Genomic DNA, 24,964 nt, shown 5'->3' with positions numbered 1-24,964 from the left:
GCGTTTCACTTCTTATTTCGATCTTTGACTCACTTTCTTATCTGCACGTTCAGGTTCACTTGTGTCTCACCTCGAATGTACCTTCCTTTTATGGTCTTACCCTTTACCACTTACTCTTCTTGGTAGTACGAGTTATCATCCACTAATACGCTTCCTGTCCTCTATATAAACTCGCTACCATGTACCATATTCCTTAACTTGAATCTACTTGGTTCTTGACCTCCTACTCTCACCAGAGTGATCCTTTCTGCCTAGCCAGCAGTCTATATTCTATCTTCTTATCTGCTCTTCGCGGATAAGTCTTTAGTCTCGATCTTTACTCATCGACTTCGTCGACGAGCAAAGCCCCTGTTAACTAGTCGGACTTCTGTCCTTCTAATTAACGACGATCTTACGATTAACCTTCGGGTGTCGTAAGCCTTGGCAGATACAGCTCATTGTCTAGCATCCGCTTGATGTAAGCTACCCGATTTGGACATAGGCGTCAAATCTTACTTGCTGAAGCCTCACCAAGTAAGACCCCTAACCTTGGGCTAGCCCAAGGACATCCTCGACCGTTGACGACACACGCTCTGTTTGAGCATCACCAACAGATACCATCCAAGTCGTAACAGCTGAGCAAGAACATCTAACAACAATACAGTATGTAGTACAGTACATAGTGAACCATTCAAGCTTCCGGCACTTCAGTGGCTGTTCTAGTTACATAGTAACTCCAAGGTGCAGTCGGGTTTGCCAGGTCTGGATCAGAGTTACTCATGTGCCTGGTGAGAAGGTTGCATGGGGAAGCAATGACAGACCTGCCAAGATTAGTTCAAATTTGAAAACAAAGGCATTAGTAACATACTGAGGCAGATTCAGATCATTCACAGACTCATCGGACTGCACAGCTTCCTCGATCTGTTCTCGAATGCAAAAAACGATTTTCTGTGAAACATAAATAAGCTTGAAGAGAAATTTGAACATGACAACATTACCTTAGTGCCAAAAGTGTCAATGTGCAAGTTGAAGCAGTAGGTACCATCCAAAGTAACCGCATTTTGAATGTCTAGGAATATCACATCACCAAGGACATTGACAACAGAGGTCCATGACGATGAAGACATATTTAGAGTGATCAATATGAAAGTGGATAAAATGGGGATAGTCGAGGACATTATGTCTGCAAGTTACCGATTCAGACAGAGTTTGAAATCAATATCAACCATTTCAATCACTTGTTCTGAACTCATATGATATCATCTGCTGCGCACTTACCATGTGACTACCAGGTGAGTTGCAACCTATTCTGTCTTTACTGACCAACCTATGATATCTAGAGCAGGACCGTCTTGACATCTACAGCAGGACCATCTCCATGAATGGAACCCTTCCATTATGGACGAGCTCACTACCCTTTCCTGCACCAGCGAAGTCGCTGGCCCGGGTGAGTGATTTTGTGGTCCTTATACACATGAGTTGTCATTCAACTCACCACTGGCACCAATTGATCTCCTTCACAGCAAAACTGTCTCTCTTTTCCTGCACCGGTGAAGTCACTGGCCCAGGTGACTATCATGTGGGTAGTATCTTTGATCAAGTGGCTGGGAGTAAGTGGGTCTTGCTTGTCTAGGTATGTTCTTCCTCTTACCCAAACCTCTGAACGACGACTCACTTGTGTAGATGGTCTTACTTATAGAATTTTATGTACTGTATTCAGCTTGTGCAATTGGATCTAATTGCAACCATACACGTCTGACTGAACTAAGTGTCAGCCTTTAAATGCAGCCCACCCCCTCCTGCACTATCACTACCTTGCCCAATGGACTTGCCTGTTTGCATCAGGTGCAGTAAGACATTCACAGCTCAAAAATCACTCTCGGCACATGCTGCTCGCTGCTCAAGAAACAAATCGCTGAAACTGGCAGATTCAGTCCAACGCAGCAGCAAAAAGAAATGCAAGTTGGAAAAGACTCATGGCAAGAAGTCCAAACAAGCATGCAGTGAGCATGCTGAGGTAATTCAGTTAGGGATAGATGTCGAAGAACAACTAGACTATGGAGGAATGGACATAGACTATGACATTTCCGAGCAGGTGAATCATAATAATGAATCTATCAAATTATGCTAATTTTAGTAAGGTCGAGGATATCGCAGGACCATCGAATATCCCAAATATTCTGTGCTCACCCTCACCTCCCTCTGTTACAAGAACATCTAGACGCTTAGGCCCCTACCATTATTCTCCTTATTCTCCTCATCTCAGCCCTTGCATCACACCCTTACCCTGACCTTGCTCTTGTTATCCTTGTCATTCTTGCATTTCCCTTCACTCTCTACCTGTCGCTTCAGCAGAGCCAATACATCTGGCCGGACCCTTTCTCTGACAAAGCATACCCATGCTCTGTTTCACCTGATGACTGATCCTGTGGACAGTCCCCTTTACCCTTACCATCTGGACAGTAACCTATGATATGATGCACACCGCATCCCCTTTGCCCTGTTTCCTTTTCTGATCTATGACTCGGTGTGCAGTCGCACATTGTACTTATACTTAGCTCCACAGTTGCATGATCGTGCCCCTGCTTGTTTCACTTCCTGTTTCTGTTCTTTGACTCATTTCTTGTCTGCACATTCCAGTTCGCCTATGACTCACCTTGAACGTACCTTCCTTTTCTGGTATCACCCTTTGACCAGTTCCTCTTCCAGTAGTATGAGTTATCATCCACTAATATGTTTCCTCTCCTCTATATAAACTCGCTACCATGTATCTAGTTCCTTAACTTGAATCTACTTGGTTCTTGACCTCCTACTCTCAACAAGAGTGATTCCTTCTGCCTAGCCAGCAGTCTATATTCTACTTTCTTATCTGCTCATCGCAGATAAGTCTTTAGTCTCAATCTTTACTCATCGACTTCATCAATGAGCAAAGCCCCTGTTACTAGTTGGACTTCTGTCCTTCTATTAACGCAGATCTTACAATTAACCTTCGGGTGTCGTAAGCCTTGGCAGACACACTTATCGTCAAGCCCCACTTGACATAAGCTACCCGATTTGGACATAGGTGTTAAACCTTGCTTGCCGAAGCCTTGCCAAGCAAGACTCCTAACTTTGGGTTAGCCCAGAGACGTCCTCAACCATTGACAACACACGCTCTGTTTGAGCGTCGCCAACAGATACTATCCAAGTCCATAACACCCCCAGTCACCTCGAAACACTCTGGGCGCATAGTGCATATGCCTTGGCACTTTATTGACTACCTTCCTGGATCAGCAACACATCTTGCACATATGCCTCCCACTAACTGGCAACAACGAGGGCGTGTTCTGCATGATGCTGATCAATCTGCACAAGCTTGAACACCCTCTTCATCCCCAGCCCCTTCTTCTGAGCTGGAAGATCTCCGCCCCACACTCGTTCCTTTTCAGACTGAACCCAACACTATGGGTCTTTATTGCGTGTACCCAACACATCCCACTTTAGCTCCAGAGGGTCTCTTGACCTTGGAGAGAGTGACAGATGCGCCAACTCTGGACAGTGACCAAGCACCAATTCATGGAGGGCACCCTGGTCTCTCAACACCTGAAATTAGTGCCAAGCACTTGTTTGATGGCTTCTCAAACCACACTTCTGGAGTTCTGATAGTGTGGCATTACTCTGGCACCAATAGCAACTCGGCAGTCAATGTCAATTGTCTTGCAGAGTTCTTAAGTTCAGATCCTTGTTGTTCCCTTGTGCACCTAAGTGGATTCAATTTCACGCATGAAATGAAGCTGTTGGACAAGTACATCGAAGATAAGTCTAACCCCTTTCGAGAAGAATATGGATGGACCAATTGACTGTGAAGATCTGACTACCGAAGGAGACTAAGAAATTTCTATCAGAAGCTGATGCTCCCAAACTCAAGATCTCAGGTGTTCATCATCGGTCTTTGACCAACATCATCACACATGTGTTCAAGAGCGACATCTCACAGTCATTCAATATGACACCGTTCAAACAGTTTTGGACTACACCGAATCGTCAGATGGTAAAAGTGTTTGGGGAGGCATATGCATCCCCTGCACTGATGGAAGCTTACACAGAGGTCAATGCCCTTCCTTGTGACCCTGGAGATGACCTTGAGCGTGTTGTGGTCTTACTCATGGTCTGGTCCGACGCTACACACCTGGCAAGCTTTGGGGATGCCTCCCTCTGGCCAATTTACATCTTTTTGGGGAATCAGTCCAAGTACATGCAAGGCAAGCCCATGGCTCATGCCTCGCATCATTTGGCATATATTCCAACAGTATGTACCACTCAGCATTTTCATTAATATCACTATCTCACTATCTCCTTCAGCTTCCAAATAATCTACAAGAAATCTATGTGGATATCTTTGGTGAGGCTACAACAAGTGAAGTACATACACATCTGAAATGTGAACTGATGCAAGCAATATGGAGGTTACTTCTGGATGATAAGTTTATGGAAGCCTATGAACACAGAATAGTAATCTGGTGCTCTGATGGGATCACACAAAGAGTATTTCCACATTTCTTTTCATATTCGGCAGACTATCCTGAGAAGTAAGTACATGTTTTATTTGACGTGTTATTGGACATAAGGCATTAACATGTTCTTCACTGCACAGGGTTCTACTCGCTACTATAAAGTTTCTAGGATGGCGCCCCTGTCCACGCTGCCTGGTCAAGAAGGAGGATGTCCACCAGATGGGCATGAAACTTGACATGAAGGGTCATGTGACTCACAGACATGTTGACGACTTCCAACAATGGTGCAGTGTTGAAGAAGCCCGTGCATTGATTTTTCAGCTCAAAGTCCCTGTAGGTGGGAGTCATGTCAAGGTGATACTCAATGAAGCCTCATATGTTCCAATTGTGGTAAGCAGCACTATATACTCTGCATTCTGTCAACTAATATATAGATTCAGTCTGCGTTTTCCGAGAAACTTGGACAACACACATTCAACATGTTTGATATGTTCCTCATCGATCAGCTTCATGAGTTCAAGCTTGGCACTTGGAAGGCCAAATTTACCCATTTGATGCGGATACTTCACGCAGCTGGAGGGAACGCAATTCCAGATCTCAACAAACGGTAGTCTGATTTTGCGTATCAGTTGTCTTACAAGCTCACAGTGTCTTACATTAGATACCGAAAAGTACCAACATTTGGCAGGAGAACTATATGTTGCTTTCACAGCAATGCTTCTGCTATGAAAAAACTTGCAGCTCATGACTTTGAGGACCTGTTACAGGTTAGTTGATTTTAATAGCCATCAGTTATTTATTTTTAATATTTCCAGTGCGCTATACCTGTCTTCGAGAAGCTATTGCCAGACGATCACAACAAGATTGTGCTCGATCTTCTATTTGATCTCTCTGTTTGACATGCATATGCCAAACTTCAAATGCACACAGAAGACATGCTTGCATTGTTTGATACTGAAACCACAGTCTTGGGCCAATCGGTTCGAAAATTCTTCAAGACTACGTGTAGCTACTACCACACAATAGAACTCCCTCATGAGTATGCCATGCGTGGACATCGAGAGGCCGCATTAGCAGCAAAGCAGCCTTCATCTTCAGGTAAAGGGAAGCAAAAGTCCGGTCCCAAGTTCAAGGCCCTCAATTTGTTGACATACAAGTTCCATGCTCTCAGACATTATCCTAATACAATTCGACGTTTTGGTACTACAGACAGTTTTTCTACACAGCTGGTAAGATTATCTCAAATTGAACTCTCAAATATCTAACATCCTATTTTAAGGGAGAACTTGAACACCAGCAAGCTAAGCGCTGGTACCCTAGGACAGCCAAGAATAAGAAGACCATGGGCACTACAATGACCCACCTCGAAGCCCGTGAATGGGTTATTGCATGGATTGTCCAACAACACGAGGAATTACTCAAGGCACCCAGCGTACCACATGAATGTACTTCACCCGCTGTGCACTATCATATTTCCAAATATCCTAAAGCATCATATGATGCGACTGGATGGCTCAGTGACCCGGCAGAAGACCCGGCAGTCAAAGTAAGTAGTTCATTCAAGTATTTTTCAATCTATTCATATGGTGTCATAGGACTTCATTCTGAGATTGAAAAACCATCTATTGGCAAGATTACGTGGTCTTGAGTACTCTGGCGATGGGATGAATTCTCTGATGAAGACAGGAGCCAGGTGATTCTTGCTAACAATCAGCTCTACGAACACAGTATCCTGCACATCAACTATATGACCTATGACCTTTGCTGAGAGCAAGATTCAATGAATCCACAAAATCACGCTGACATCATGATGTTGTCACATGAGGATGACAAGGACCAACATCCCTATTGGTATGCTCGTATTATCAAGGTTTTCCATGTCAATGTGTGGTACTATGGTCCCAGTAGTTCTCAAGCAGCACCTACTCGTGTGCATGTGTTGTTTGTGCGTTGGTTCGGACGAGATGTTGCCTTCAAAGCTGGGTGGTGTGCCAAATGACTCCATTGCATTGGATTTTTTAGTCGAGATGATCCGGACAGCTTTGGTTTTGTTGATCCTGATCAAGTGATCTGGGGAGTCCATTTAATTCCTGGATTCGCATATGGACAGACTGACACTCGACTCGGACCTTCATTTGTCCGTCCACCTACATGTATTATTATGTGAATCAGTATGTATTGCCTTTGCTATCACTACGCTAAACTAATTATTTATTTAGTTTCGTAGATAGGGACATGTTCATGCGTTTTCGAGGAGGAGGTGTGGGCCACAAGATGCCCGAAGATCTATATGAGCTTCTGCGCAGTGATGGCAATGTGGAGGACGCTGATGAGAACAAAGACCTTAATTTTGGAGAGTTGAACCAACCTTGGGGAGCGGATGACAAAGATATTGGCGAGGAGATTGATGAGGACGACGACGAGGGCAGTGAGAATGGTGAGGATGAAAATAATAACAATTCAGACGAGGAAGATGCAATTGTAGCTGACGAGGAAGAGGAGCTTGATGAGGATATTCTCGTGCAGGAGGGATATGGAGCTTTGTAATGACATTATATTATCACACTTTGTCAGACTTAGGACACATGCTAATGGAATATCAGACCGGATAAGACTTGGGAACAATGATAAGCTACTAACTACTCGACGTCATGATGATCGAGCACTGGCATCATCGTCTCAGACCCCATAACCCATGACCCATAAAATCTCGTGACCGTCAGCCTAATAAGGTAATACCTGTTTTCTGGACTTTTGGTGATGACCGTTTGTTCCACTCGAACATATAATGAACTTCGCAGCTCACTAATCACTGCAGGTACCATGTCTACCAATTGAACATATGTTTTCAAGTTGAAACTCAAAGTCCAACGCAGTTTGTCGCTTGTCGGGTTTCCCAATGTATCTCTTCGCACTCCGAAGTTGTTCTTACAGGCACTGTGGAGTCACGGTGATTATCAGAAGCCAATAAGTGCCACTATGTGTGGTGTTTACATATTCATGCACGGGTGGGCACGCAGAAGCTAATCGATAGACATATGCATAGTCTCGTAAGGTCACACTCATATATTTTATATCTCATATCTCATATCACGCATCCTTCTTAAACCTCGCTTCAGCCCGTCGCATGTTCACTCTAATCCTTGTCCACGATGTCCCCATCACCACATCGCTGGTGGAAATCCATAACCGTCTCCAGATTTATTCAGCATCATTCCTTGACGCGAACGATGATGGGACTGGCGATCTCGCAGGTATCATCTCCAAACTTGATTATCTCAAGGATCTTGGTGTGGACGTTATATGGCTTAGCCCGATTTAACGTAGCCCATCGGCTGACATGGGTTATGATATGTGAGCGCAAATTGTCGCTTTTCGATTCCGGTACTTGATGCTTCAACTACCACAGCTCAGATTATGAGGACATTGATGCACGCTATGGCACCCTTGAGGATTAGGACCGCTTTCTTGAAGGCGTGCACGCACGGGAATGAAGCTCGTGTGTTTATTAGTATCCCAACTTTAAACTGTTTTCCGGTGTCAACCCAGGCTTTTTTCGTAGGATGGATCTGAATCATCCGAGGAAGTAAGCCCCCTTGATCTTGCATCTTTCTGGCTTACCTTATAGTTGTTGTTTCTACCAATTACTTACGATGACTTCCTCATATAGCACACCTGGTTCACTCAATTGTGTAAGTTGCTTTTGATCAAGCACAACACCTGGGAAATGGGCATTTTTTCGCGGAATTATATGCCTGCTTCTCCACAGCCTTCTTCAAGTTCTTGTTGGCAGCAGCAAACCGGGAGAATGAGGTGAATTCAATCAATTTCTATCTTCTGAACAATTAGCTGAACCTTTTCAGATCGCTGATGAGTGGCTTTGTCTGGACCTTGAAGAGACCGTATGGTGCGACGAGCACCTCAATGGCCTGATGTGACAAGCTGTTTTGAAGATTTCCCAGATGATGAAGTGTCTGAGCTGATGGATTATATTGCTGGCATTGCACGAAGTAGTATCACAGATCAAACATGATGAGGAGAAATTTAGAGCGGGAGGATTTCCCTCATGCGCATTGCAAGGGTTCAATTCTTTCTTGGTTAACGCGACTAGCAGTCAGGGAGGGTGAGGCCAGACGTGCATCTGAGGATAAAGGGGGCGTATCATCAATGCGGATCTGATAAGTATGTGGCGTGTAGTATGATATATGTGGATGAACACATAAATCAGCTCGCGAAACATTATGCGGCAGAATACTCCAAGACGCATGATTCGGCAAGGTCCCAGACTTTCTCTAGTTTCAGGCCGGCGGCAGTGCTATTCCGAACCAATCAGGTGAAACCAAGGCAGTAATCGAACGTTACTCACGTGAGTGTCAGGAAGTCTTGTAATGTTCGCTCCTTTGCGTTGTGTACAAACAACATAGTCATGTCTTGCTGGTATGAACGCATGCTTCCAACACCAAAGTTTGCAAGAAGAGGTTCAGGAGCCTAGGTACGGGGATGAACAAAAATAAACATAGATCAGTAGACGTAACATACCGAAACAACTCCGAGCTTTGAATCTTCTATTGCTGTCTGCTTGCGGCTGACCTGGCGAAGCACATAGTCATCTGAAATTTGTCAGATTGCGGAATGATTGAGCTATATTTAACATACGAATGAGGACACGACTGTGTGGACCGAGCGCCTTGCGAACGTTTGAAAGAATGATCGTAGATTCGTGATCAGGCCAGTCGTGGATGATATTCCTGAGCTGCGGTCACTTTTAACTTCGCAGCTTGTCGCTTACAGAGCTTAGCACCTACATAGTAGACATCTTTACCCTTGACGGGCACTTGCTCGAAGAAGTTCAAGTCCTCGAATTCGACTCTGTCTTCTGCCACGGCTTCAGGGCAATCTCTCGCCCAGATCTAGATCCCATCAATTTGGTGACAAGCACATTGTCCTACTGACTTACGTCTCTCGCTTGAACTAATGCTTCCGGAAGATCTTGGATTGTGATTTTGACGTTTTTGTGCGTTTTAGCCAAAGGTAGAGAAAATGCTCCGATACCTCCTCCGACATCAACGACTGTCGAGTACTTTCCGAATGGGAAATCTATTGTCAAGTTAGCACAAAATCACCCCTGTTGCGTGCTTGAATACTTACGAGCCAGGACAGCGAGGGAGCCCATAATGGTGTTCAGAGATCTCATCGAGACATGATAGGACTACTAAAGATGTCAGAGTAATTGTGCGAAGGGACCAGAATCCCTACCTCGCGTTGACCGTCCTGCAATGAAATCACATAAGCAAGGCTTTCTGATGAGTAATGTTTGAAAACATACATGCCGCGCCATCCAGTCGAAGACCGTTCCTTCGGTTCCATCTTTGTCGATGGAGTACATCACAGGTGCAATCGTTGGGTCATACGAGTAGGCGATCTTCGGATCTTTGAGCGTCTCATAGAAAACTGATGCTCCCTTGGAAATTAGTTCCACGTGAAGTAATATCATGTGTTTGACAGGATTCTCATCGAGTAGGATTAGGGACAGTCGGTTGTTGGCGAAAACGTCCGTGTCGACTGGCGGAGTCTGAGAAGAGATAAAACCAGGGAACGAGTGACTCCTCACCTTCGTTGTAGCAACCTTTCGTGGCTAGTAGGCGCATTATTCTGGCCAGTTTCTTTGGTTCGATGTTGATTTTTTTGGAGAGCTCATTGACATGAAGACCCTTGGGGTACTTCAAAAGAATATCCGAAACATTTTCCCGAGCAACTACTCGCACGCAAGCATAATCATATACTTGAACAAGCTGTGTGCAATCTGATGAGCAACAGTAAAGTGCATTACATCAGTTAAGTTCTCACATTGACAGCAGTATGGGAAGGTGGAGCAAGTGTCGCGCATATCTGAGCACTAGCACCTTCAAGAGTACGAACGGCACTCTTCAAAGCCACCTGGTCGACCGCATTGTCCAAGGGGTGGGGTCCTGCCTGGTCTATGGCGGGTACATCACCGTACTTCTCATACAACGCAATGGCATCTCGTGCAGATGTGTTGATCAGAGTCAGGAGTGCCTCGAGTTTTGCCTTGTTGGCCATCGTCGCAGTATTTGTGAAGTGTTTGCGGAAGAGGTGATGAAAGGGCTGAGCAAATAATTTGCAAGCCTTTATATTTTTCCATAAGACAGCGACTGAAAGCTGTACTTCTCAAAGCTTTCCCTTATGTGACATCTCCTTCTAACGGGAAGATGAGTAAGAGCCCGAAAGCTTCTGATGCTCCCAGGAGGTGACTACCCCGGTCATCTAGCCAAATAAGTTCCACACGTTCTAAGGCTTATCGCAAGATTTAAGGTGCAAACCTTCGCACAGTGTCTATCCCCATGAGGCGGCCGCGCATGGGGCTCGCAGATTTCGTTAGCGTACACCCCAAAAATTGATATGCGTGAATTGTTTCTATTTCTCCTGAGAATTGGTGAGATATCATCGGGACCCTGGGATCTCCAACAGTCTACCGCTGCAGTGCCATGGGTGGCTGTTCGATATGCATTATGCAAGCCTACGCCCTCGATATCTTAGCAAGTGAGTGGGGTTCTGAACGTGAATTGCCAACAGTACTTGAGTTTCCAGCGGTTGCTGGAATTGTAGCAGTTGATTGGAAGCTAGAGGCTGCGGCTACGCTACATGGTCAGACGTGGTTGAACGGCTCTGCATTAAGAAGACTCCCAATTGCCATCTAGAAATGTACGAACGATAACCTGTGAGCAAAGTGCTATGAATACTATCTGTTCTCACTGATTCGATGACGGAGATACCATTGTTGGTGTTAACTCTCTGACACACAGTGTGACTGTCCAACATCTCGATGATCGATAGTCTGCTGACTCTGTTAAGGTTGCAGTGTGTCCGAATGTCGGCTGGTTGAATTTCAGGCTAGCTCGGATGATAGGATATCAATTCCGACGGAGGCGGCTACTGCAAACCGGTTGGTCAGTGATCAACGATGAGTTTCGAATGAATTTAGAAATATACAACAAGCCTGTTGGAATACAAGAGCGAGATAACCAAGTATTACTGGAAGGACTACCATGAGTTCCTGCCATGGAGAGAGAGGCGCATGGTAACTTGTCAGGATGCCGTATGTAAACATGAAACACGACAAAGGACCTTATACGTGGCAACTAGATGCTGACTCAGTACTGGAAAAACTCGAAGCGGTTTAATCGGTCACGGTGAGAAGAACATGCCTATGATCCTTCCCACCCGCTTTGATTGTTATTAAAACAAGCGATTGAGCTGCTGGACAGCTCTCGCTAGGTAGGTCTCACTGGCAAGCCCCTCATATCATGTATGTATACGCCAAGTCAACCGCCGTGACACTGATTGATATTGATTTATGTCTACCCGAGTCGTTCGAATCCATGAAAAGCCAAAGGCCGTCAGCCACTGCTAAAATAAAAATTATTCCAGAAAGGTAGCAAGTGACTTTCAGCCTCTCAGTCAGCTCGCCTCATTTGCAAACTGATCAGTCATATCTGTGATGCCACCGATAACCTGAGTAATTTGGGAGCATGGATAGGCTGCAACTGAACCCTCCGAGTCAATTTATTATGGCATTGCTGACCTGGACATCCGTCACAGGCTCCCAGTTGGGCATTGCACAGATAAGTATCTGTTGTGGATGCCGTCAGACGTGCGCTTATTCACGTCCAGGATTCAAATCCGCCTTCCCCGGACGTTTCCCGCTTCCTAGATTGAGAGTACATGCTCCAACACCGGTTTCCCCGAGCGATAGTTACGGTTAGACCATCTTTTTGAGTTCATTTGCTCTGACGGCGTTGAAATTGCATTTCAGTCAACTATGTATAGTCCTTGGACATGCGAGGCGGTAGGCATTGTCAGTGGTCACATATTTCATTGATGTAAAATCCCTGGAAATTGATTTGACCTTCTGGATCTGGTCATGCTTTCAACTCGTCCACGAAAATATTTCGTAAAAGAGTCACCCATCCATCTCGTTTCATGCACGTACTGGATCTCGTACAAAGAAGCATCATTATGTGAGTTGTCTAACGTCGGGGGCCGCACTCAGGGCCTACGTAGCCTAGTACTCATCGGGACAGTCATCATTGTATGGCTAGATGGCCGAGCGGTCTAAGGCGCTGGAATCAGGATCCAGTCCGAAAGGGCGTGAGTTCGAATCTCACTCTAGTCAAATAATTTTGTTCCATGATGGAGCTACAAGTCGTGTAACTAGAGCACACCAAAGTAACCGTGTTAAAAATGGACATGAATACATAAATGTGAGCCAAAAACATTGTATGGTGAGTAGTCGGAGTAGTATTCTAGTTGTGGTATATACAAAATTATCAAAGGTCCGAAGTGGTGTCAGAGTCTGGAGGCCCTTCCTTCCATTTCTCCCACATCTTCCTGCAAACCGTGCTCGCAAGGACAAAGGGATCGGGCGTCCTTGCCTTTTCCCACATGCGGACAGCGAGTTCAGCATGGGCGCCTGATTCAAAACTTCGGTGCAAAGTGGTCAGAACCTTGAAGGATGGTGAAAGAAGGTCGTGGATTGGTTCCAACAAAGGGGTAAGGGGAGGCGGTAGTTTTACTAGAGTAGACTCTTGCCTGGAACAAACTTGATTAAATTCGATTTGCTACTAATGCCGTAAGTGACTCACCACGGATGCTTGGTCTCTTGCTTAGGGAACAGCTGCCCATCGACCGGATATGGCGTACCCTCGAGCTGGATGTTGTCTCCATCTGTGGGCGTGCTGTTAAACTGCTCCCCTGACTGTCTCTGATGCTCTGCCCAATAATCGTCCCATTGCTTCTGCACCTCGTCTTTGTGACGCTGCCAATGATCCTGGTGATCCAAGTCCCACATCATGAGGTCCAATCTCTCCTGCGTTGCCCACCGACTCCTACTCGTCCAGAGGTACCAGCCCTCCTCCCAATATCGTATGTCATCAGACTTGGGCGATGATAAGCTGTCCGTATTAGGCTGGCCCTCAGGTGGAAGGGGGTAACCGTACTCCTTTTGAGCAGCTTTCTCCTTTAGCGCATCATCATGTGCGATCGCTGTTCTGACTTCATGAGCGAAGACCCTCCGGAAGCACAACGAACGACACGTCGGTTCACGGCCTTCAGTGCGTCCGCGGGTAGTCTGAGAACAGTACGAAAAGCAGCGCTCATCGGTCTGTGGTGAGAACTTTCCTGTAAAAGCACGGATTATGTTAAACTCGAATCTGAGAAATAGAGAAGATTGGCAGCTTGCCAGAGGGGTGCCGAGTCACTGAAATAGAGGGAAGTGGCCACATACTTGAGCGGCTTTGTTGTTCTTTGCGCGTGGTGGATTGAGCGGCAGCATTATGAGGCAGCTCCTTTCCAGTAGAATCCTTATTTTCTGCGTCTGAAGAGTCCATCGGGTTACTCATAGGAGAACAGGGTGAAAGTCGGTTAACAAGGGCTTTTGGTGCTTGCCCCGCGTCGGCGTCTCGGCGAGGTTAGGTTCGGAGTTTCAATTATGCCCATAATAGTAGCTGTCACAAAATTTTGTCCCTTCGACCGCATCGTCTGAAGATTCGCTGTCGCAGCATACGCACGGAAAGGTTTTTCTTTCTTCTTTGGCTGCGGGGAAAGTCCCCGGAGAAACAGGGTTATGCCTTCTCGTTCGCAATGGAAATCTCCCAGCTCCAAGAGCGCTGCGGGGAACGAGACTGGTCGGGAAGGTCGATTTACTGGACCTGTTGCCATCAGGCTCAGGACCAGTTCCGCTTGCCTGCCCTGATGCTTTCTTGACTCCGAGTACTCTTCCAACTGCACGGCTATGCGAAGATACGAGCCTGGTCGTGTTTGAGTATCTTGGAAGACGGTTGGCGCTTCGTTGCTCATAGACATAGTTATGCGATTGTCGACACTGCTTCTGGCATGTCATCAACTCAATGGGGCTCACTCTCATTCGATGCGGTTTCCTGCCTTTGGGCATTATTTTTCGAGCTTCTGAACGTTCGCCGTTCGACCCATTGGATTTTGTGCATGGGTTTTGAATCTTATGGTGAGTAACTGCTTCGTTTTGATTGATTTATGATGTTTGGTTTTTTTTCGTTGAATTTCTTCAGGGAGTTGACCTCTTTAGGGCGTGCTCCACAACTTGACATCCCCTGACATTCTTTGTGCTCTTGGAAACTTGGTTCTGATTCATCCTTTGTTAGATGCATGGCCTTTCATCGTACAGTGGAGTCGTGGACAACGTGTTGTAGGTTTGGCTCGTATTTTGTCGTCTGTAAATTTTAGAGTTTCAGTGAAAACTTTGCAACTTCAGAAAATTGATCTTCTCAGAGTGACCAAACGGAGTAAAATTTTTGGTATCGTTGATCTGCAGTAAGTATTGTAGTGTTGTCCAGTGCAAACGTGCTCCTTATCTACCATGCTCAATGGTTCTTTGATTCACAATGACATGAGGCAACGAGTATAAATCGATATGAATCAGCCATTCCCTCTTGCTCTATAAAATCTCTCGATAACAGATCCATTGGCGTCGAGTACTGATGTTCGACGCTAGTCTCCAGGAAACTCTTGCGCGCTACTCTGATCCATCTCAAAACCCGTATGTGCAAGTCCGATCACAGGTGCGTGGTGTGGTGTACCTCTGAATGACACTAACACCCTTGACTTTTCAGACGCCCGAGCCGCTACATCATCCTGGACTTGACGTATTCTTAGACACTCCTTCCGCCAGCCAGTGGAAACCAAGATGGAAACTAGATGTCAAAGTGGTCAGTAACGCATTATTTTGGTGGCCCCTTGTGCTAAAGCGCCACATCGTAGTTTGAGCAATTCCCACAGGTGCTGGACTCTAGAGGATGTTATATCCAGTCACCTACTTTGAGGTTGGTCTATCATGATGAAAGGTCCTTATGAGTTCTGATTAGGCCTGCAGGACCCATCCCCAGTCATGCGTGCAGCAGGTTCTGCCAGAGCATGCCAATTTTGTGAAGTCTTCGTGCTATACAGATGAGAATTTAGGTGCCATGCCAGCTCCTAAACACGATGCTGCAACTGTGGATCACAAACGATCAGGACCCGATGTTCCACAAATACTCTCTTCCCGGTAGGCATTGTTATTCATGTGGATCATGATATAGTCAAACTGACAGCAGTTCTAGATCCTGTGTTCTCCGAAAGTTCTGGTTCAAGTAGGTGCCATTATTCACGCGCATACTTAATCTGACAACAGTTCTAGACACTCTAGCTCTGGAGCTACAAACGACGAAACCATGAGTGTCCTTGCTCCTGCCAACCTTGATGAGCAGCCTTCCGCGTCTGGAACTCATGTAGACCCTATCGTCACTGCCGATGAATCAGACGCGTCGTTTATGTTTGATTCTGATGTATCTAGATCGGCAATGATAGACGCGACAGCGGAGGAAGAGGAAACGGCAATAGATGAAGGAAAGGCAGACTCAAGAAGGGAAGCAGGGAACAGGGAGGTAGAAAATTCGGAGATGGAAGGAATGGAAATACAGAACATGGAATTACCAACCAAGGAAGCAGAAACCAGGAAAATCGAACGAATAGAAATAGAGAAATCGGAAATAGAGAGACAGGAGTCGGTGGCAAAGACACTGAAGAAAGAGCCACGCGTTTCTCCAGCCACGAATACCTCGAAACTTCTTCGAATAGAGCGCAAGCTTAACAACAAGGATCTCTTCATGGGCTGGTACAAGTCCACGGACTCATCAGAGCTTCGGTACCCACGCGAGTGTATAGCACCCAAGACCGGCGATGTCTATGTCCACTCCTGCAAGAAAGAGGGAAATCCAAAGTTCCAGCTATGGGTGCGACAGATTAGCCGTGGGATGACTATCTGGGTCAAAGCTCACATTTTCCACATACACCCCAAATTACTCGATCGCAGATTGACGCTGGCAACGACAGGAGAGCCTTACTGGTCGACGAGACAATCGCTTTTGGCTTCGGGAAGTCGGGAGAGAGCTAGCAAGATGGCAGACATGATTTTGTATTGACTAGCCTGGACCAGGTAGCTTGGTTTTGTACGCAGTACTACTTACACTAATACTGACCCAAACGATAATACCATACTACAACACTACTATCCTCGGGTAGTCCAGGAACTTTGTACGATTACTTTAACGATCTTCACTCGATTTCCTAGGTGCAGTTATGTCGGAATACAGCATTATTCAAACCCCTCCACTCGTCTCTATATCTTTCAATAAAATATTACTCCTCTCACACATTCTGCGGAAAAGTCCACCCTCCACCTTGAAGAGATTGGATGGTGTGTCAAATTCCTTCGAGAGGATGTGAGTTGATGACGGCTGAAATGCGTTTAAACATCAACCCACTACAACAAGGCCAGCATCAAGGACCAGAATCCGGTCATATGAAATGATAGTTCGAAGTCGGTCTGAAGTATCATCCATTAATGACAGTACTGTGCCGAGTGCAAAAATGATATAACGCACGGGCAATACAAAGTAGCGTGCGATCCCGAAATTCGGTTTGGATTGTGTGCTGGATCTTGTTATCAGTATCAAGATCGACAGAGGCTCTGAAAAAATCAACATCACATGTTCAGGAGAAGAGCATATGACTAACGTGGCCTCATCAAGCACAACAACCTTGGAGTCTTTCACCAGTGCACGAGCTAGACTGAGTAGAGATCTCTCCCCAACACTGAGATTCGCTCCCTCGCTGTCAATGGTGCTGTCAAGACTGTAGCGATTGGCGCCATCGATGAAGGATGACTGTTCCGAAGTGATGCTAGGATCAAACAGACAAGATCGTTGCAGCGCACCCCACAGTTCCGCGTCGCTGTGTTGGGAAAATGGATCCAGGTTGGAGCGCATGGTCCCTGGTAATCTTTAAGCACTTCAAACAAGAATATGTAGAATTACGGCACTAACCGCTAAATAAAAGAGGCTATTGAGTTTGTACATTAGTCCTTCCTGTGTTAGTTAGTGCATGGTAACTTTACAAACATCTTGTGGGATAATAGAAATCTTGGAGCGGAGATCTTTAAGACCAATTGTAGATATATCGACGCTAGAGGGGGTGAAACCCAATATTCGTCAATAGTGATTACCAACGTACCCATCAATGGTGATTGAACCGCCAGACAACTCAACAATTCGAAACAATGCGAGCATCAACGAAGATTTGCCAGCACCAGTCCTAATGAAACATCACATTAGCATGCGTGTGTAGCTCCGACAAACCAGCTGACCTTCCCACAACACCTATCTTTTCGCCTCCCCTGACCTTGAACGAGATTCCCCTCAATACACTGGGAAGGCCTGGCCGATATGCCATTTTAACGTTGTTGAATTCGACCGCACCATGTTCAGGCCATTGCGCTAGGGGCTTTCGTTCTTCAATCTCATGCGGAGCTTCTTGAGGCATCGTGTCGCTTGCGACATACTGCACCACTGCGAGGTGTGAGCAAAATATCATGAAATTAGTGACTCACATCGTTCCACTGAATTCATATAGTTCTGAGGCAAATGACGATTGAATAGCCTGTGTAAAAAGATAAGGAACGCCTCACCTCAACATCTGCTGCTAGTTTGGTTAACTGACTACACGTTTGTGACAGGAAGGCTGTGATACAAGATTTATCACGTGTACTTTAGTGGCGACATCGAGAGACCCACTGGTATATGTTAGCATCAACCCTATCTGGGCTGCGTTTATCCCGGAGATGTCCATCACCGCGAGAAGAGCAACCTAGCATTCGTTGAATATGAGGTCACAGTTTTTGTCATCGAATAGATTCCTACAATGAAAACTAATATGCTTCCCATGATGTCCAACCTTACTGCAAGCCATCTGAGAGAAGCTAATGAACCAACGACCGCTAAGATATGTATAAGGACACTTACCTCTGGTTTGTAATCGTGAGGTATAGAGCTCTGTCCTCCAGATCAACGTAGTATCTATTGGCGGCAATAAATCGCTTCATTTCTCCGTAGCTTCGGATAGTAGGAAGTCCTGTCAAAGTCTCCGAAAAATGGGCATATAGAAGAGAGCGAAGCATAGCGCCTCATCATCATCATCATCATCAGCAGTGGATTTCTAGGTCAGGAACACAATAACAAACCCAGGCGTTTAACCTCACGAGCACTGGCTCGATAGAACGCGGCGAAGTAGCTATAACCAAGAACGATGAAGAACACCACAATAACTAGACAAGAATGAGCCATATCCTTGCAAATGATGTCTATTTACGGACCAAAGTATGGTTCAAGGACAGAGATGATCATGATAGAGGCCATAAAGCTGGACAGCATATAGACAACTGGATCTCCATAGTCAGTTTCCGTAAGCAAAGTATGCGGTTAACATACGCCATCTCATTGAATCTAGACCATACATCAGTGGCATCTCACCGTGCGGTAACAAATGACTCACATGGTAATTGATTATCAATACCTGAGCGAAAGTTTTAGTAAAGCATAGAAGAGCACAAATTAATGAGATGCCGACTATCAACATCTTTGCCAAAAATGCTCAAGATTCGGCCTATAGGCTACATGAAAATATTATGCATCTGTTTGCGCGCTCCTATACAAAACTACTCACTGTAGTGTCGAAGAAGGACAATGGTGCATGAAAGACCTTAAATATGGACTTGTGGTGCAGGTTTTGAGACACATAATGAGAAATGATGTCCATTCCGATACAACTACATTGAATGAGCATGCCGTGATCTGCGGTGTGAACCGGCTTACAGGAAGAATGTGAAGATCGCTTGAGCAACCCCTAGACACCCATATAGCGTCTGATAGAACGAGTTTGGTCGCTCAAATTTACTGCGCCAGGATTTTAGAAAGGAATCAAGTCGATAAAAAGACACTGACTTGCTCTGCCACCAAACCAGCACGTACGAGTTCAAGATAAGGCTTCCTTGCATCGCAACCACGAAGAAAAGAAGTAGGGGACCTGTTATTGAAGCGCGTCCTGCAACCAAATAGGTCCAGTACACTGAAACTGTCTCAATCCAGGGAAACTCTTCAGATGAGCTTGATCGTACCTCCCCAGGGCACAGAGCCTGTCGACCGCCTCTCTTTGGCGATCAAGCGACCTTCGAGTTTGCCGTTGCCAGTAACCTTTTCTCTGACTTGTTCCGACTTCAACTTCACATCCTCGATAGTAATGCTTGTTTGCAGAGTGGCTTCCTCCGCCTGACCTTCATCATTCTGCTCCGACACATGACCACCGAACTCCAAGTCCAAACGCGCAAAGTCTCCACCGCGAGAGATTAATTCTTCGTAGGTCCCGCGCTCTGCAATTTCGCCGTTTTTAAGGGTATAGATATAATCTGCCTCAGAGAGGAAATGAATCGCATGTGTGACCAGAATGACGGTGATGCCACGATTTCGCAGGGCACCCACGATGGCATCATGAAATAAAGATTTTCCAACGTGGGCATCCACTGAAGCATTCGTCAGTATGAGACATAAGATCAACAACATTGCTAACCTGCTGAGAGCGGATCATCAAGGATAGCAACTTCAGGGTCAAAGTACAGAGCACGGGCAAGGTTGACCTATGTGGAAGATCAAATACGAGTTCTATCACGGGGAGATATCACAAACTCACTCTCTGCTTTTGGCCACCACTGAGATTGATCCCCTTTTCTCCGATCTGAGATAGAGCATAAACAGTGTAATCAAGTTGGATTCATCCACCATACCTCAGTCAAATCTCCATCTGGGAGCATTTGGAGATCAGGAAGTAGACAAGCCACTTCAACAACGCGCCAGTATCTGTCTTCTTCGAAACGCTGGCCAAAAGTGATATTATCACGCTGGGGGAAAATGTCAGATTGGACTCGCTCTTCAAGAGCGACGCCATGCTAACCAATGTAGCATTTTGAATCCACGCGGTCTGCGGACAATAACCAATGCGCCCGCCAAACGAGACATGCCCGGAGACCTTCTTCATCTCTCCTATTAGACCTTGCAATAAACTGGACTGTTCATGAGTCAGTAGTCGCTTCAGGTACTTTTCATTCGAAAAGATTACCTTGCCGCTTCCGACAGGCCCAACAATAGCGACGAGCTGGCCTCGTTGGATGGTCATAGTCACATTATTTATCTTAAAGAGAGGTGCTTCCTTTCCAGGAGCGGGCTTTACCTTCGCCACGTCCTCCTTCACGCCTTTGTCCTTGCCCTTCGGTGGACTGTCGTCGCCGGGTGCGCGATTCTTCGAGCCCAAAGCACCATCAGAATTTTTCGCGGACGACTCCCATTCAAACGTCGCATCCTTTACCAGAAGCGCAGGTTCTTGGTCCTTGTCGATTACAAATGTATCTCTAGAAAGAAGCTCTGCACGGAACACGTGCGTAAGCCGCTGAATCGCGCTGGATGCATCAGGGATAACCGATAGAGCGCGAGGCATGAGGAGCATTGGTTGCCGGAGAAGCTGTTTATCAGTCAATTAAATGCATGGCCATGTACGCTGTGGGACATGATCTCACCTGGAACACGCTCAACGAGCTGAATATGATGGCAACGTTAAAGTCATGTGCTGTAAGGGTATACGTGACGAAAGCTAGCGTAGCAGCGAGGACTGGGACAGAAGAAGCGAGCGCCAAGCTGGATGGATTGTATCACTAGGCATTGCCATGCTATCACGATCTGAGCTTACTTCGCCGAATTCGCATGAAGAATCCACCGGATGCCATGCAATTCCTTCTTTCGAAGCTCAAGTATTTCTAAGCAGCGTTCGTGAGCATGCCGTTGCCGTTGATATTCCTCAACTCAGTATGCTTACTTTCAAGGAATGGGATCTCGTATGAAAAGTACTTGACAACGCGTATAGCCCCTGCGCATCTCTTCAACATCATTGCATGTCCCAAGAGCTTCAAGGTTACGTACCGAGTACCTCTAGGAAGACCTTGGCTCGTTGATCGGTCCATTTCATTGACCCTAAGCGCATACGGTGCTGCAGTGCCATTGTCCACCGTTGAAGGGGAATCATGAGGGCAAATAGCAAGAAACCAGCGAGCGCAGACGGCCCGAGCTAGTTTTGATGCGTCGTTAGAACAAACTGAAGTCTTGGTACCGTACAACAAACCTGGATTAAGAGAATGGTTAAACAAGCTATTGTTTGGATAGGCGTGGTCCAGGCTTAACAACAGTAAGTCATCCCTAAATATGAATGTCACTAGTCCCATATACTAACACATGTGCTAGTAGCAAGGGAGGAATAAGTCAACGACATGCGCGAATGCTTCAGTATGTGACTCACAACCCACTGAGCAGCCTCATGAATCCTGCTCACGTCTGTCGAGATATGATTGAGCAGCGCGGCATTGGTAAGTTTGACACGCGCTTTGCCTGTGAGGTTCACTCCGCGCTCGTAAATACATGTTATCAGTGCGGCTCTAGCCAGTACGCCTGTTGACATTGAACGCCAAAAGTACTTGAAATGCGTAGGCTGAGCTGAGCTTATCTTCAACCCGCAAGGGTTTTACTAACCTGGTGGTTGCAGATGCTGGCCGTCAAGGTAAGCGCAAAGAGCCCAGCAGCCATGGCGATCCCGCGACCGATATTAGGGACAGGTTCTCCTGCAATGATTGCAGCGGAACGCTCTTCCGCAAAAACGATGATTTGCTGCAGGGGAAGAATAAACATTAGAGGTTGCGACGTCCAAACACAGGTTGCTATTTACCCGAAGGACAATGGGACACATAAGTTGTGTCATATCGCTAAATATCTGATAGTGTTGTAAAATTATTACGATAGCGATAATTCAGGAAGAAGAAACATGCCTTGAATGCACCTCCTATCCAGAACATCCTGAGAAAGACTTCGTTCAAGGACCAAGTAAGGCTAGCCTCTTTCCGCCCTGCGGATTCTTGCCAGTGTTTTTGAAACGCTGCACGTCGCTCAGACCAATTCGTGCCTTTTCCCCCAGAAACTGCACTCAAGGCCCAGCCGATACGCTTGAAGAGAGATGGCCTGAGTTCTCCACTCTCGAGACGTGCGTTCCAGTCGGCTGCTGCCCTAACACGCCACTGCCATGCAGCTTCAAGTTTGGCAGCAAGGACGGCTGACTCTTTGGATATGTCCAGTTTGTATAGATCAGACGCTTGTAATGTGCGTTGATATCCAAGAACCTAAAACTATGCTTCAGAACGGTATAGGTTAGGATCGGGGTTCAAATGGACCATTATATCGGTTACCCAAGAATATGTGAGCTGAGAAAAAATGGACGCATTGACTAAAGGCGTCAGCTGTATATCACTTTGTTGTTAAGAGAAAAAATCAGCATAGAGGATTTGCGCACTGCTGCATCCTCCAGAGACGGGGGAGCTGGTGATGGCGGGTCCTGAGGTAACCTGACCGCGGCTCGATGAAGGATCATATCACTTGCAAAATAGCTTCGCTTACCACAACTGCCACCATTGTTGACGAAATTTGGTATACGTCTTACCAGTATCGAGCTGAAGGTGGAAAGGTGGGAGATCAGCTGCGCTAACCCCTTCGACGTCCTCCTTTTCGCCCTGTATAGATTCTTCTGACCGTTGAGAAATCATACGGAAAGAGAATGTAATAGCATATCATCTGGGCCAGATGAATTGCGGCTGCTTAAGAGTGGCTGAGAAATCGATCCTGCATGACCCTGCATTGCCAATATTACCTGAGATGTGCGTGACCTGAAAAGGAGTCAAAGAGTCTCGTCACCTTCCAGTTGTTAATCATATTTGGTTATGGTAGATATCTCGCATCATATGCTCAGATCAAGTTAAGCCTTGGATCTACTGTATGATCAGAGTTCTACGTTGCGATAGCCCCATTATCATATCACCAGAAAAAGGTTGATTTGATACGCATGCGCTGGTGACGATCCCAATTGCCAGCAGGGCATAGGCTCGCAAACTGGCTTGGCGAAAGGCGAAAGAGGTCGTGTTTAATGGTTTTGCCTTGATTTTGATTTAGGAACGTCATACGTCGAGAGAGAACCATCGATATGACCGAGAGAATTTCCAAATGTTGGTTTTAGGTTTTGAAATTGTCCACCCTCCCTTGGTGACAGTAGGCCATGAACAATATTAGTGGGGAATGGTCTGTCGTCATCTCTCCCAAGGTTTCTCCGCAGTTGAATATATAGGTCATCTTGCGATCAGCGAGTACATTCTCTTTGAGTCCACCCTTGACGTGGCGCGCCGATAGACAACGTGTTGATGATGAAACATGCTGAAGATGAACAACGATGGAATTGGTGAACGGGATGTCAATAATCTCCATAATTGGCATTAGCAATGGAACGACCTGAGTTGTCGCCGGGCTGCAGAAAATTATACACAAGTAACACTGGTGACTGAAAGTTGCCAACGAAGTGAATTACAGTTCATGCTTATTTGTTCGTATTGAAAACGAAAGGCGTTGCCAACTTTAAAACTCATCCGAATTGCATCCGAAACCTTTTCAAGTTCAGCTATCCGGCGTCCAAGCGTTTCTCGGATTCGTCCTCATGGGCACTTTTTATACACGAATCACTCCACTGTGGAATGGCCTCCATCCTCAAACAATTCGTCGAGGCTTTAGGCGGACCTTACGCGTAGCATCGTACGTCCACCAATGTGAACGCTCGCTTACTAGTAATACACAGGGCTCACGAAAGCTTCAACGTAAATGGAGGCCTCACTCCGAGTGTGACAGCTCATACTTGTGGGCAACGACGAAAATGGCAGGGGCCGCAGGGCGTCCCATTCTCCTCAACGCCAAAGCTTAATACCGATGTCGTGTCAAGTGATATCGTGTACTGGGATAATACATCATCATCATCATCATCATCGTCATCATCGATTCATCAGCCAGCTTTGTAAAAGTCTTCGGAAGCTTTTGGACAAACGCTCCATACGCCAGCATCAAGCTTCCGGAGCGGATGCATTTGTGGTACCTTGGCAAAACGTGTCACCTCAAGGCTCGTCATAGATTTCCCCAGTGCTCCTCATCAGATAGAGAAACATGTCGAAACGTTTGTCAGGCCTCCGTGATCGGGCCTCTTATGTCACATGCTTCGCTTGTCATGGTCTCAGCGCATGGATACGGAACTCTACCAGGAGACCGCCGTTTAGCGCCTTTTTCTTCGGGTCTTAAACTTATTTGGGAAGTACCTTTCGAAATTGCAAAGGAACGACTTGTGCATAACTCGGATCTTTTTATTGACATATTGACTGGACGCAGAGCCACAATAATGACTAGACGGATTTGGACGACCACCCCTACGTATCACAGTGAAGCTCCTGAACAGGAATTTTTAATGGATTCGGATTCGCTGATGCATGATGAATAAAATCTAACATCACATTGGTGAAGCAGAGACAGCAAGGTTTATTTATAGCCCAAGTTTACACGTCGAAATCTTGTTCCCGTTATACATCCCAAGTTCGCCTTGGCAAGCCTTCCTACTTACCATGATACTTCGCCCACCTAAACGTGCCATCTTGCGCCTGCTAAAATCGATGCTGT

At 46.1% G+C, this 24,964-nt stretch overlaps 7 protein-coding genes and 1 non-coding gene across 8 annotated transcripts; 4 read left to right on the top strand and 4 right to left on the bottom strand.

Moving 5' to 3' along the window:
* Window positions 1–670: 670 nt before the first annotated feature.
* EDB93DRAFT_1105483 (uncharacterized protein) lies at window positions 671–1,157 on the bottom strand (the record flags this gene model as incomplete). The annotated part of the gene is made up of 3 exons (XM_041447509.1): window positions 671–800; window positions 848–927; window positions 978–1,157. The coding sequence occupies 3 exons, from the start codon at window positions 1,155–1,157 to the stop codon at window positions 671–673; spliced, it is 390 nt and encodes a 129-aa protein (XP_041305712.1).
* Window positions 1,158–3,389: 2,232 nt separating this feature from the next.
* EDB93DRAFT_1059958 (uncharacterized protein) lies at window positions 3,390–3,689 on the top strand (the record flags this gene model as incomplete). Its single annotated transcript, XM_041444810.1, has 1 exon — window positions 3,390–3,689. A coding segment is annotated over one exon (300 nt), but the record flags the coding sequence as incomplete, so codon positions are not given.
* Window positions 3,690–7,599: 3,910 nt separating this feature from the next.
* Window positions 7,600–7,794, top strand: EDB93DRAFT_1088971 (uncharacterized protein; the record flags this gene model as incomplete). The annotated part of the gene is made up of 1 exon (XM_041446174.1): window positions 7,600–7,794. The coding sequence occupies one exon, from the start codon at window positions 7,600–7,602 to the stop codon at window positions 7,792–7,794; it is 195 nt and encodes a 64-aa protein (XP_041305710.1).
* A 917-nt stretch (window positions 7,795–8,711) lies between these two features.
* On the bottom strand, window positions 8,712–10,553 carry EDB93DRAFT_1252286 (O-methyltransferase-domain-containing protein; the record flags this gene model as incomplete). Its single annotated transcript, XM_041453267.1, has 11 exons — window positions 8,712–8,787; window positions 8,839–8,960; window positions 9,012–9,082; window positions 9,129–9,225; window positions 9,278–9,382; window positions 9,430–9,569; window positions 9,621–9,681; window positions 9,729–9,743; window positions 9,799–10,034; window positions 10,084–10,264; window positions 10,320–10,553. 11 exons carry the CDS (start codon window positions 10,551–10,553, stop codon window positions 8,712–8,714), a joined length of 1,338 nt encoding a protein of 445 aa, XP_041305709.1.
* A 2,033-nt stretch (window positions 10,554–12,586) lies between these two features.
* On the top strand, window positions 12,587–12,666 carry EDB93DRAFT_t80. The gene has a single exon. It is a non-coding gene; the product is annotated as a tRNA-Leu (tRNA).
* An 8-nt stretch (window positions 12,667–12,674) lies between these two features.
* EDB93DRAFT_1157948 (uncharacterized protein) lies at window positions 12,675–13,944 on the bottom strand. The gene is made up of 3 exons (XM_041449944.1): window positions 13,732–13,944; window positions 13,136–13,670; window positions 12,675–13,082 (listed from the first exon to the last, which is right to left on the bottom strand). Exons 1-3 carry the CDS (start codon window positions 13,889–13,891, stop codon window positions 12,821–12,823), a joined length of 957 nt encoding a protein of 318 aa, XP_041305708.1. The 5' UTR covers window positions 13,892–13,944; the 3' UTR covers window positions 12,675–12,820.
* Window positions 13,945–15,004: 1,060 nt separating this feature from the next.
* On the top strand, window positions 15,005–16,483 carry EDB93DRAFT_1252284 (uncharacterized protein; the record flags this gene model as incomplete). Its single annotated transcript, XM_041453266.1, has 6 exons — window positions 15,005–15,085; window positions 15,137–15,232; window positions 15,285–15,346; window positions 15,397–15,567; window positions 15,623–15,652; window positions 15,700–16,483. The coding sequence occupies 6 exons, from the start codon at window positions 15,005–15,007 to the stop codon at window positions 16,481–16,483; spliced, it is 1,224 nt and encodes a 407-aa protein (XP_041305707.1).
* Window positions 16,484–16,660: 177 nt separating this feature from the next.
* Window positions 16,661–23,025, bottom strand: EDB93DRAFT_1088828 (ABC protein; the record flags this gene model as incomplete). The annotated part of the gene is made up of 37 exons (XM_041446167.1): window positions 16,661–16,771; window positions 16,826–16,887; window positions 16,946–17,031; window positions 17,079–17,334; window positions 17,387–17,402; window positions 17,462–17,525; window positions 17,574–17,654; window positions 17,707–17,908; window positions 17,950–17,974; window positions 18,028–18,080; window positions 18,134–18,206; window positions 18,260–18,308; window positions 18,362–18,521; window positions 18,580–18,663; window positions 18,712–18,783; window positions 18,891–18,911; window positions 18,966–19,008; window positions 19,062–19,164; window positions 19,211–19,291; window positions 19,340–19,463; window positions 19,513–19,914; window positions 19,962–20,028; window positions 20,082–20,126; window positions 20,176–20,289; window positions 20,343–20,456; window positions 20,508–20,906; window positions 20,962–21,079; window positions 21,132–21,198; window positions 21,258–21,308; window positions 21,362–21,506; window positions 21,561–21,613; window positions 21,731–21,908; window positions 21,965–22,149; window positions 22,254–22,605; window positions 22,657–22,722; window positions 22,776–22,827; window positions 22,880–23,025. 37 exons carry the CDS (start codon window positions 23,023–23,025, stop codon window positions 16,661–16,663), a joined length of 4,320 nt encoding a protein of 1,439 aa, XP_041305706.1.
* Window positions 23,026–24,964: the final 1,939 nt, after the last annotated feature.

This window comes from Suillus bovinus (assembly GCF_016758785.1).
Source record: "Suillus bovinus strain UH-Sbo-P2 chromosome Unknown EDB93scaffold_45, whole genome shotgun sequence".
Taxonomy (NCBI): Eukaryota; Fungi; Basidiomycota; class Agaricomycetes; order Boletales; family Suillaceae; genus Suillus; species Suillus bovinus.
This window is presented reverse-complemented; position numbering and strand designations above follow the sequence as displayed.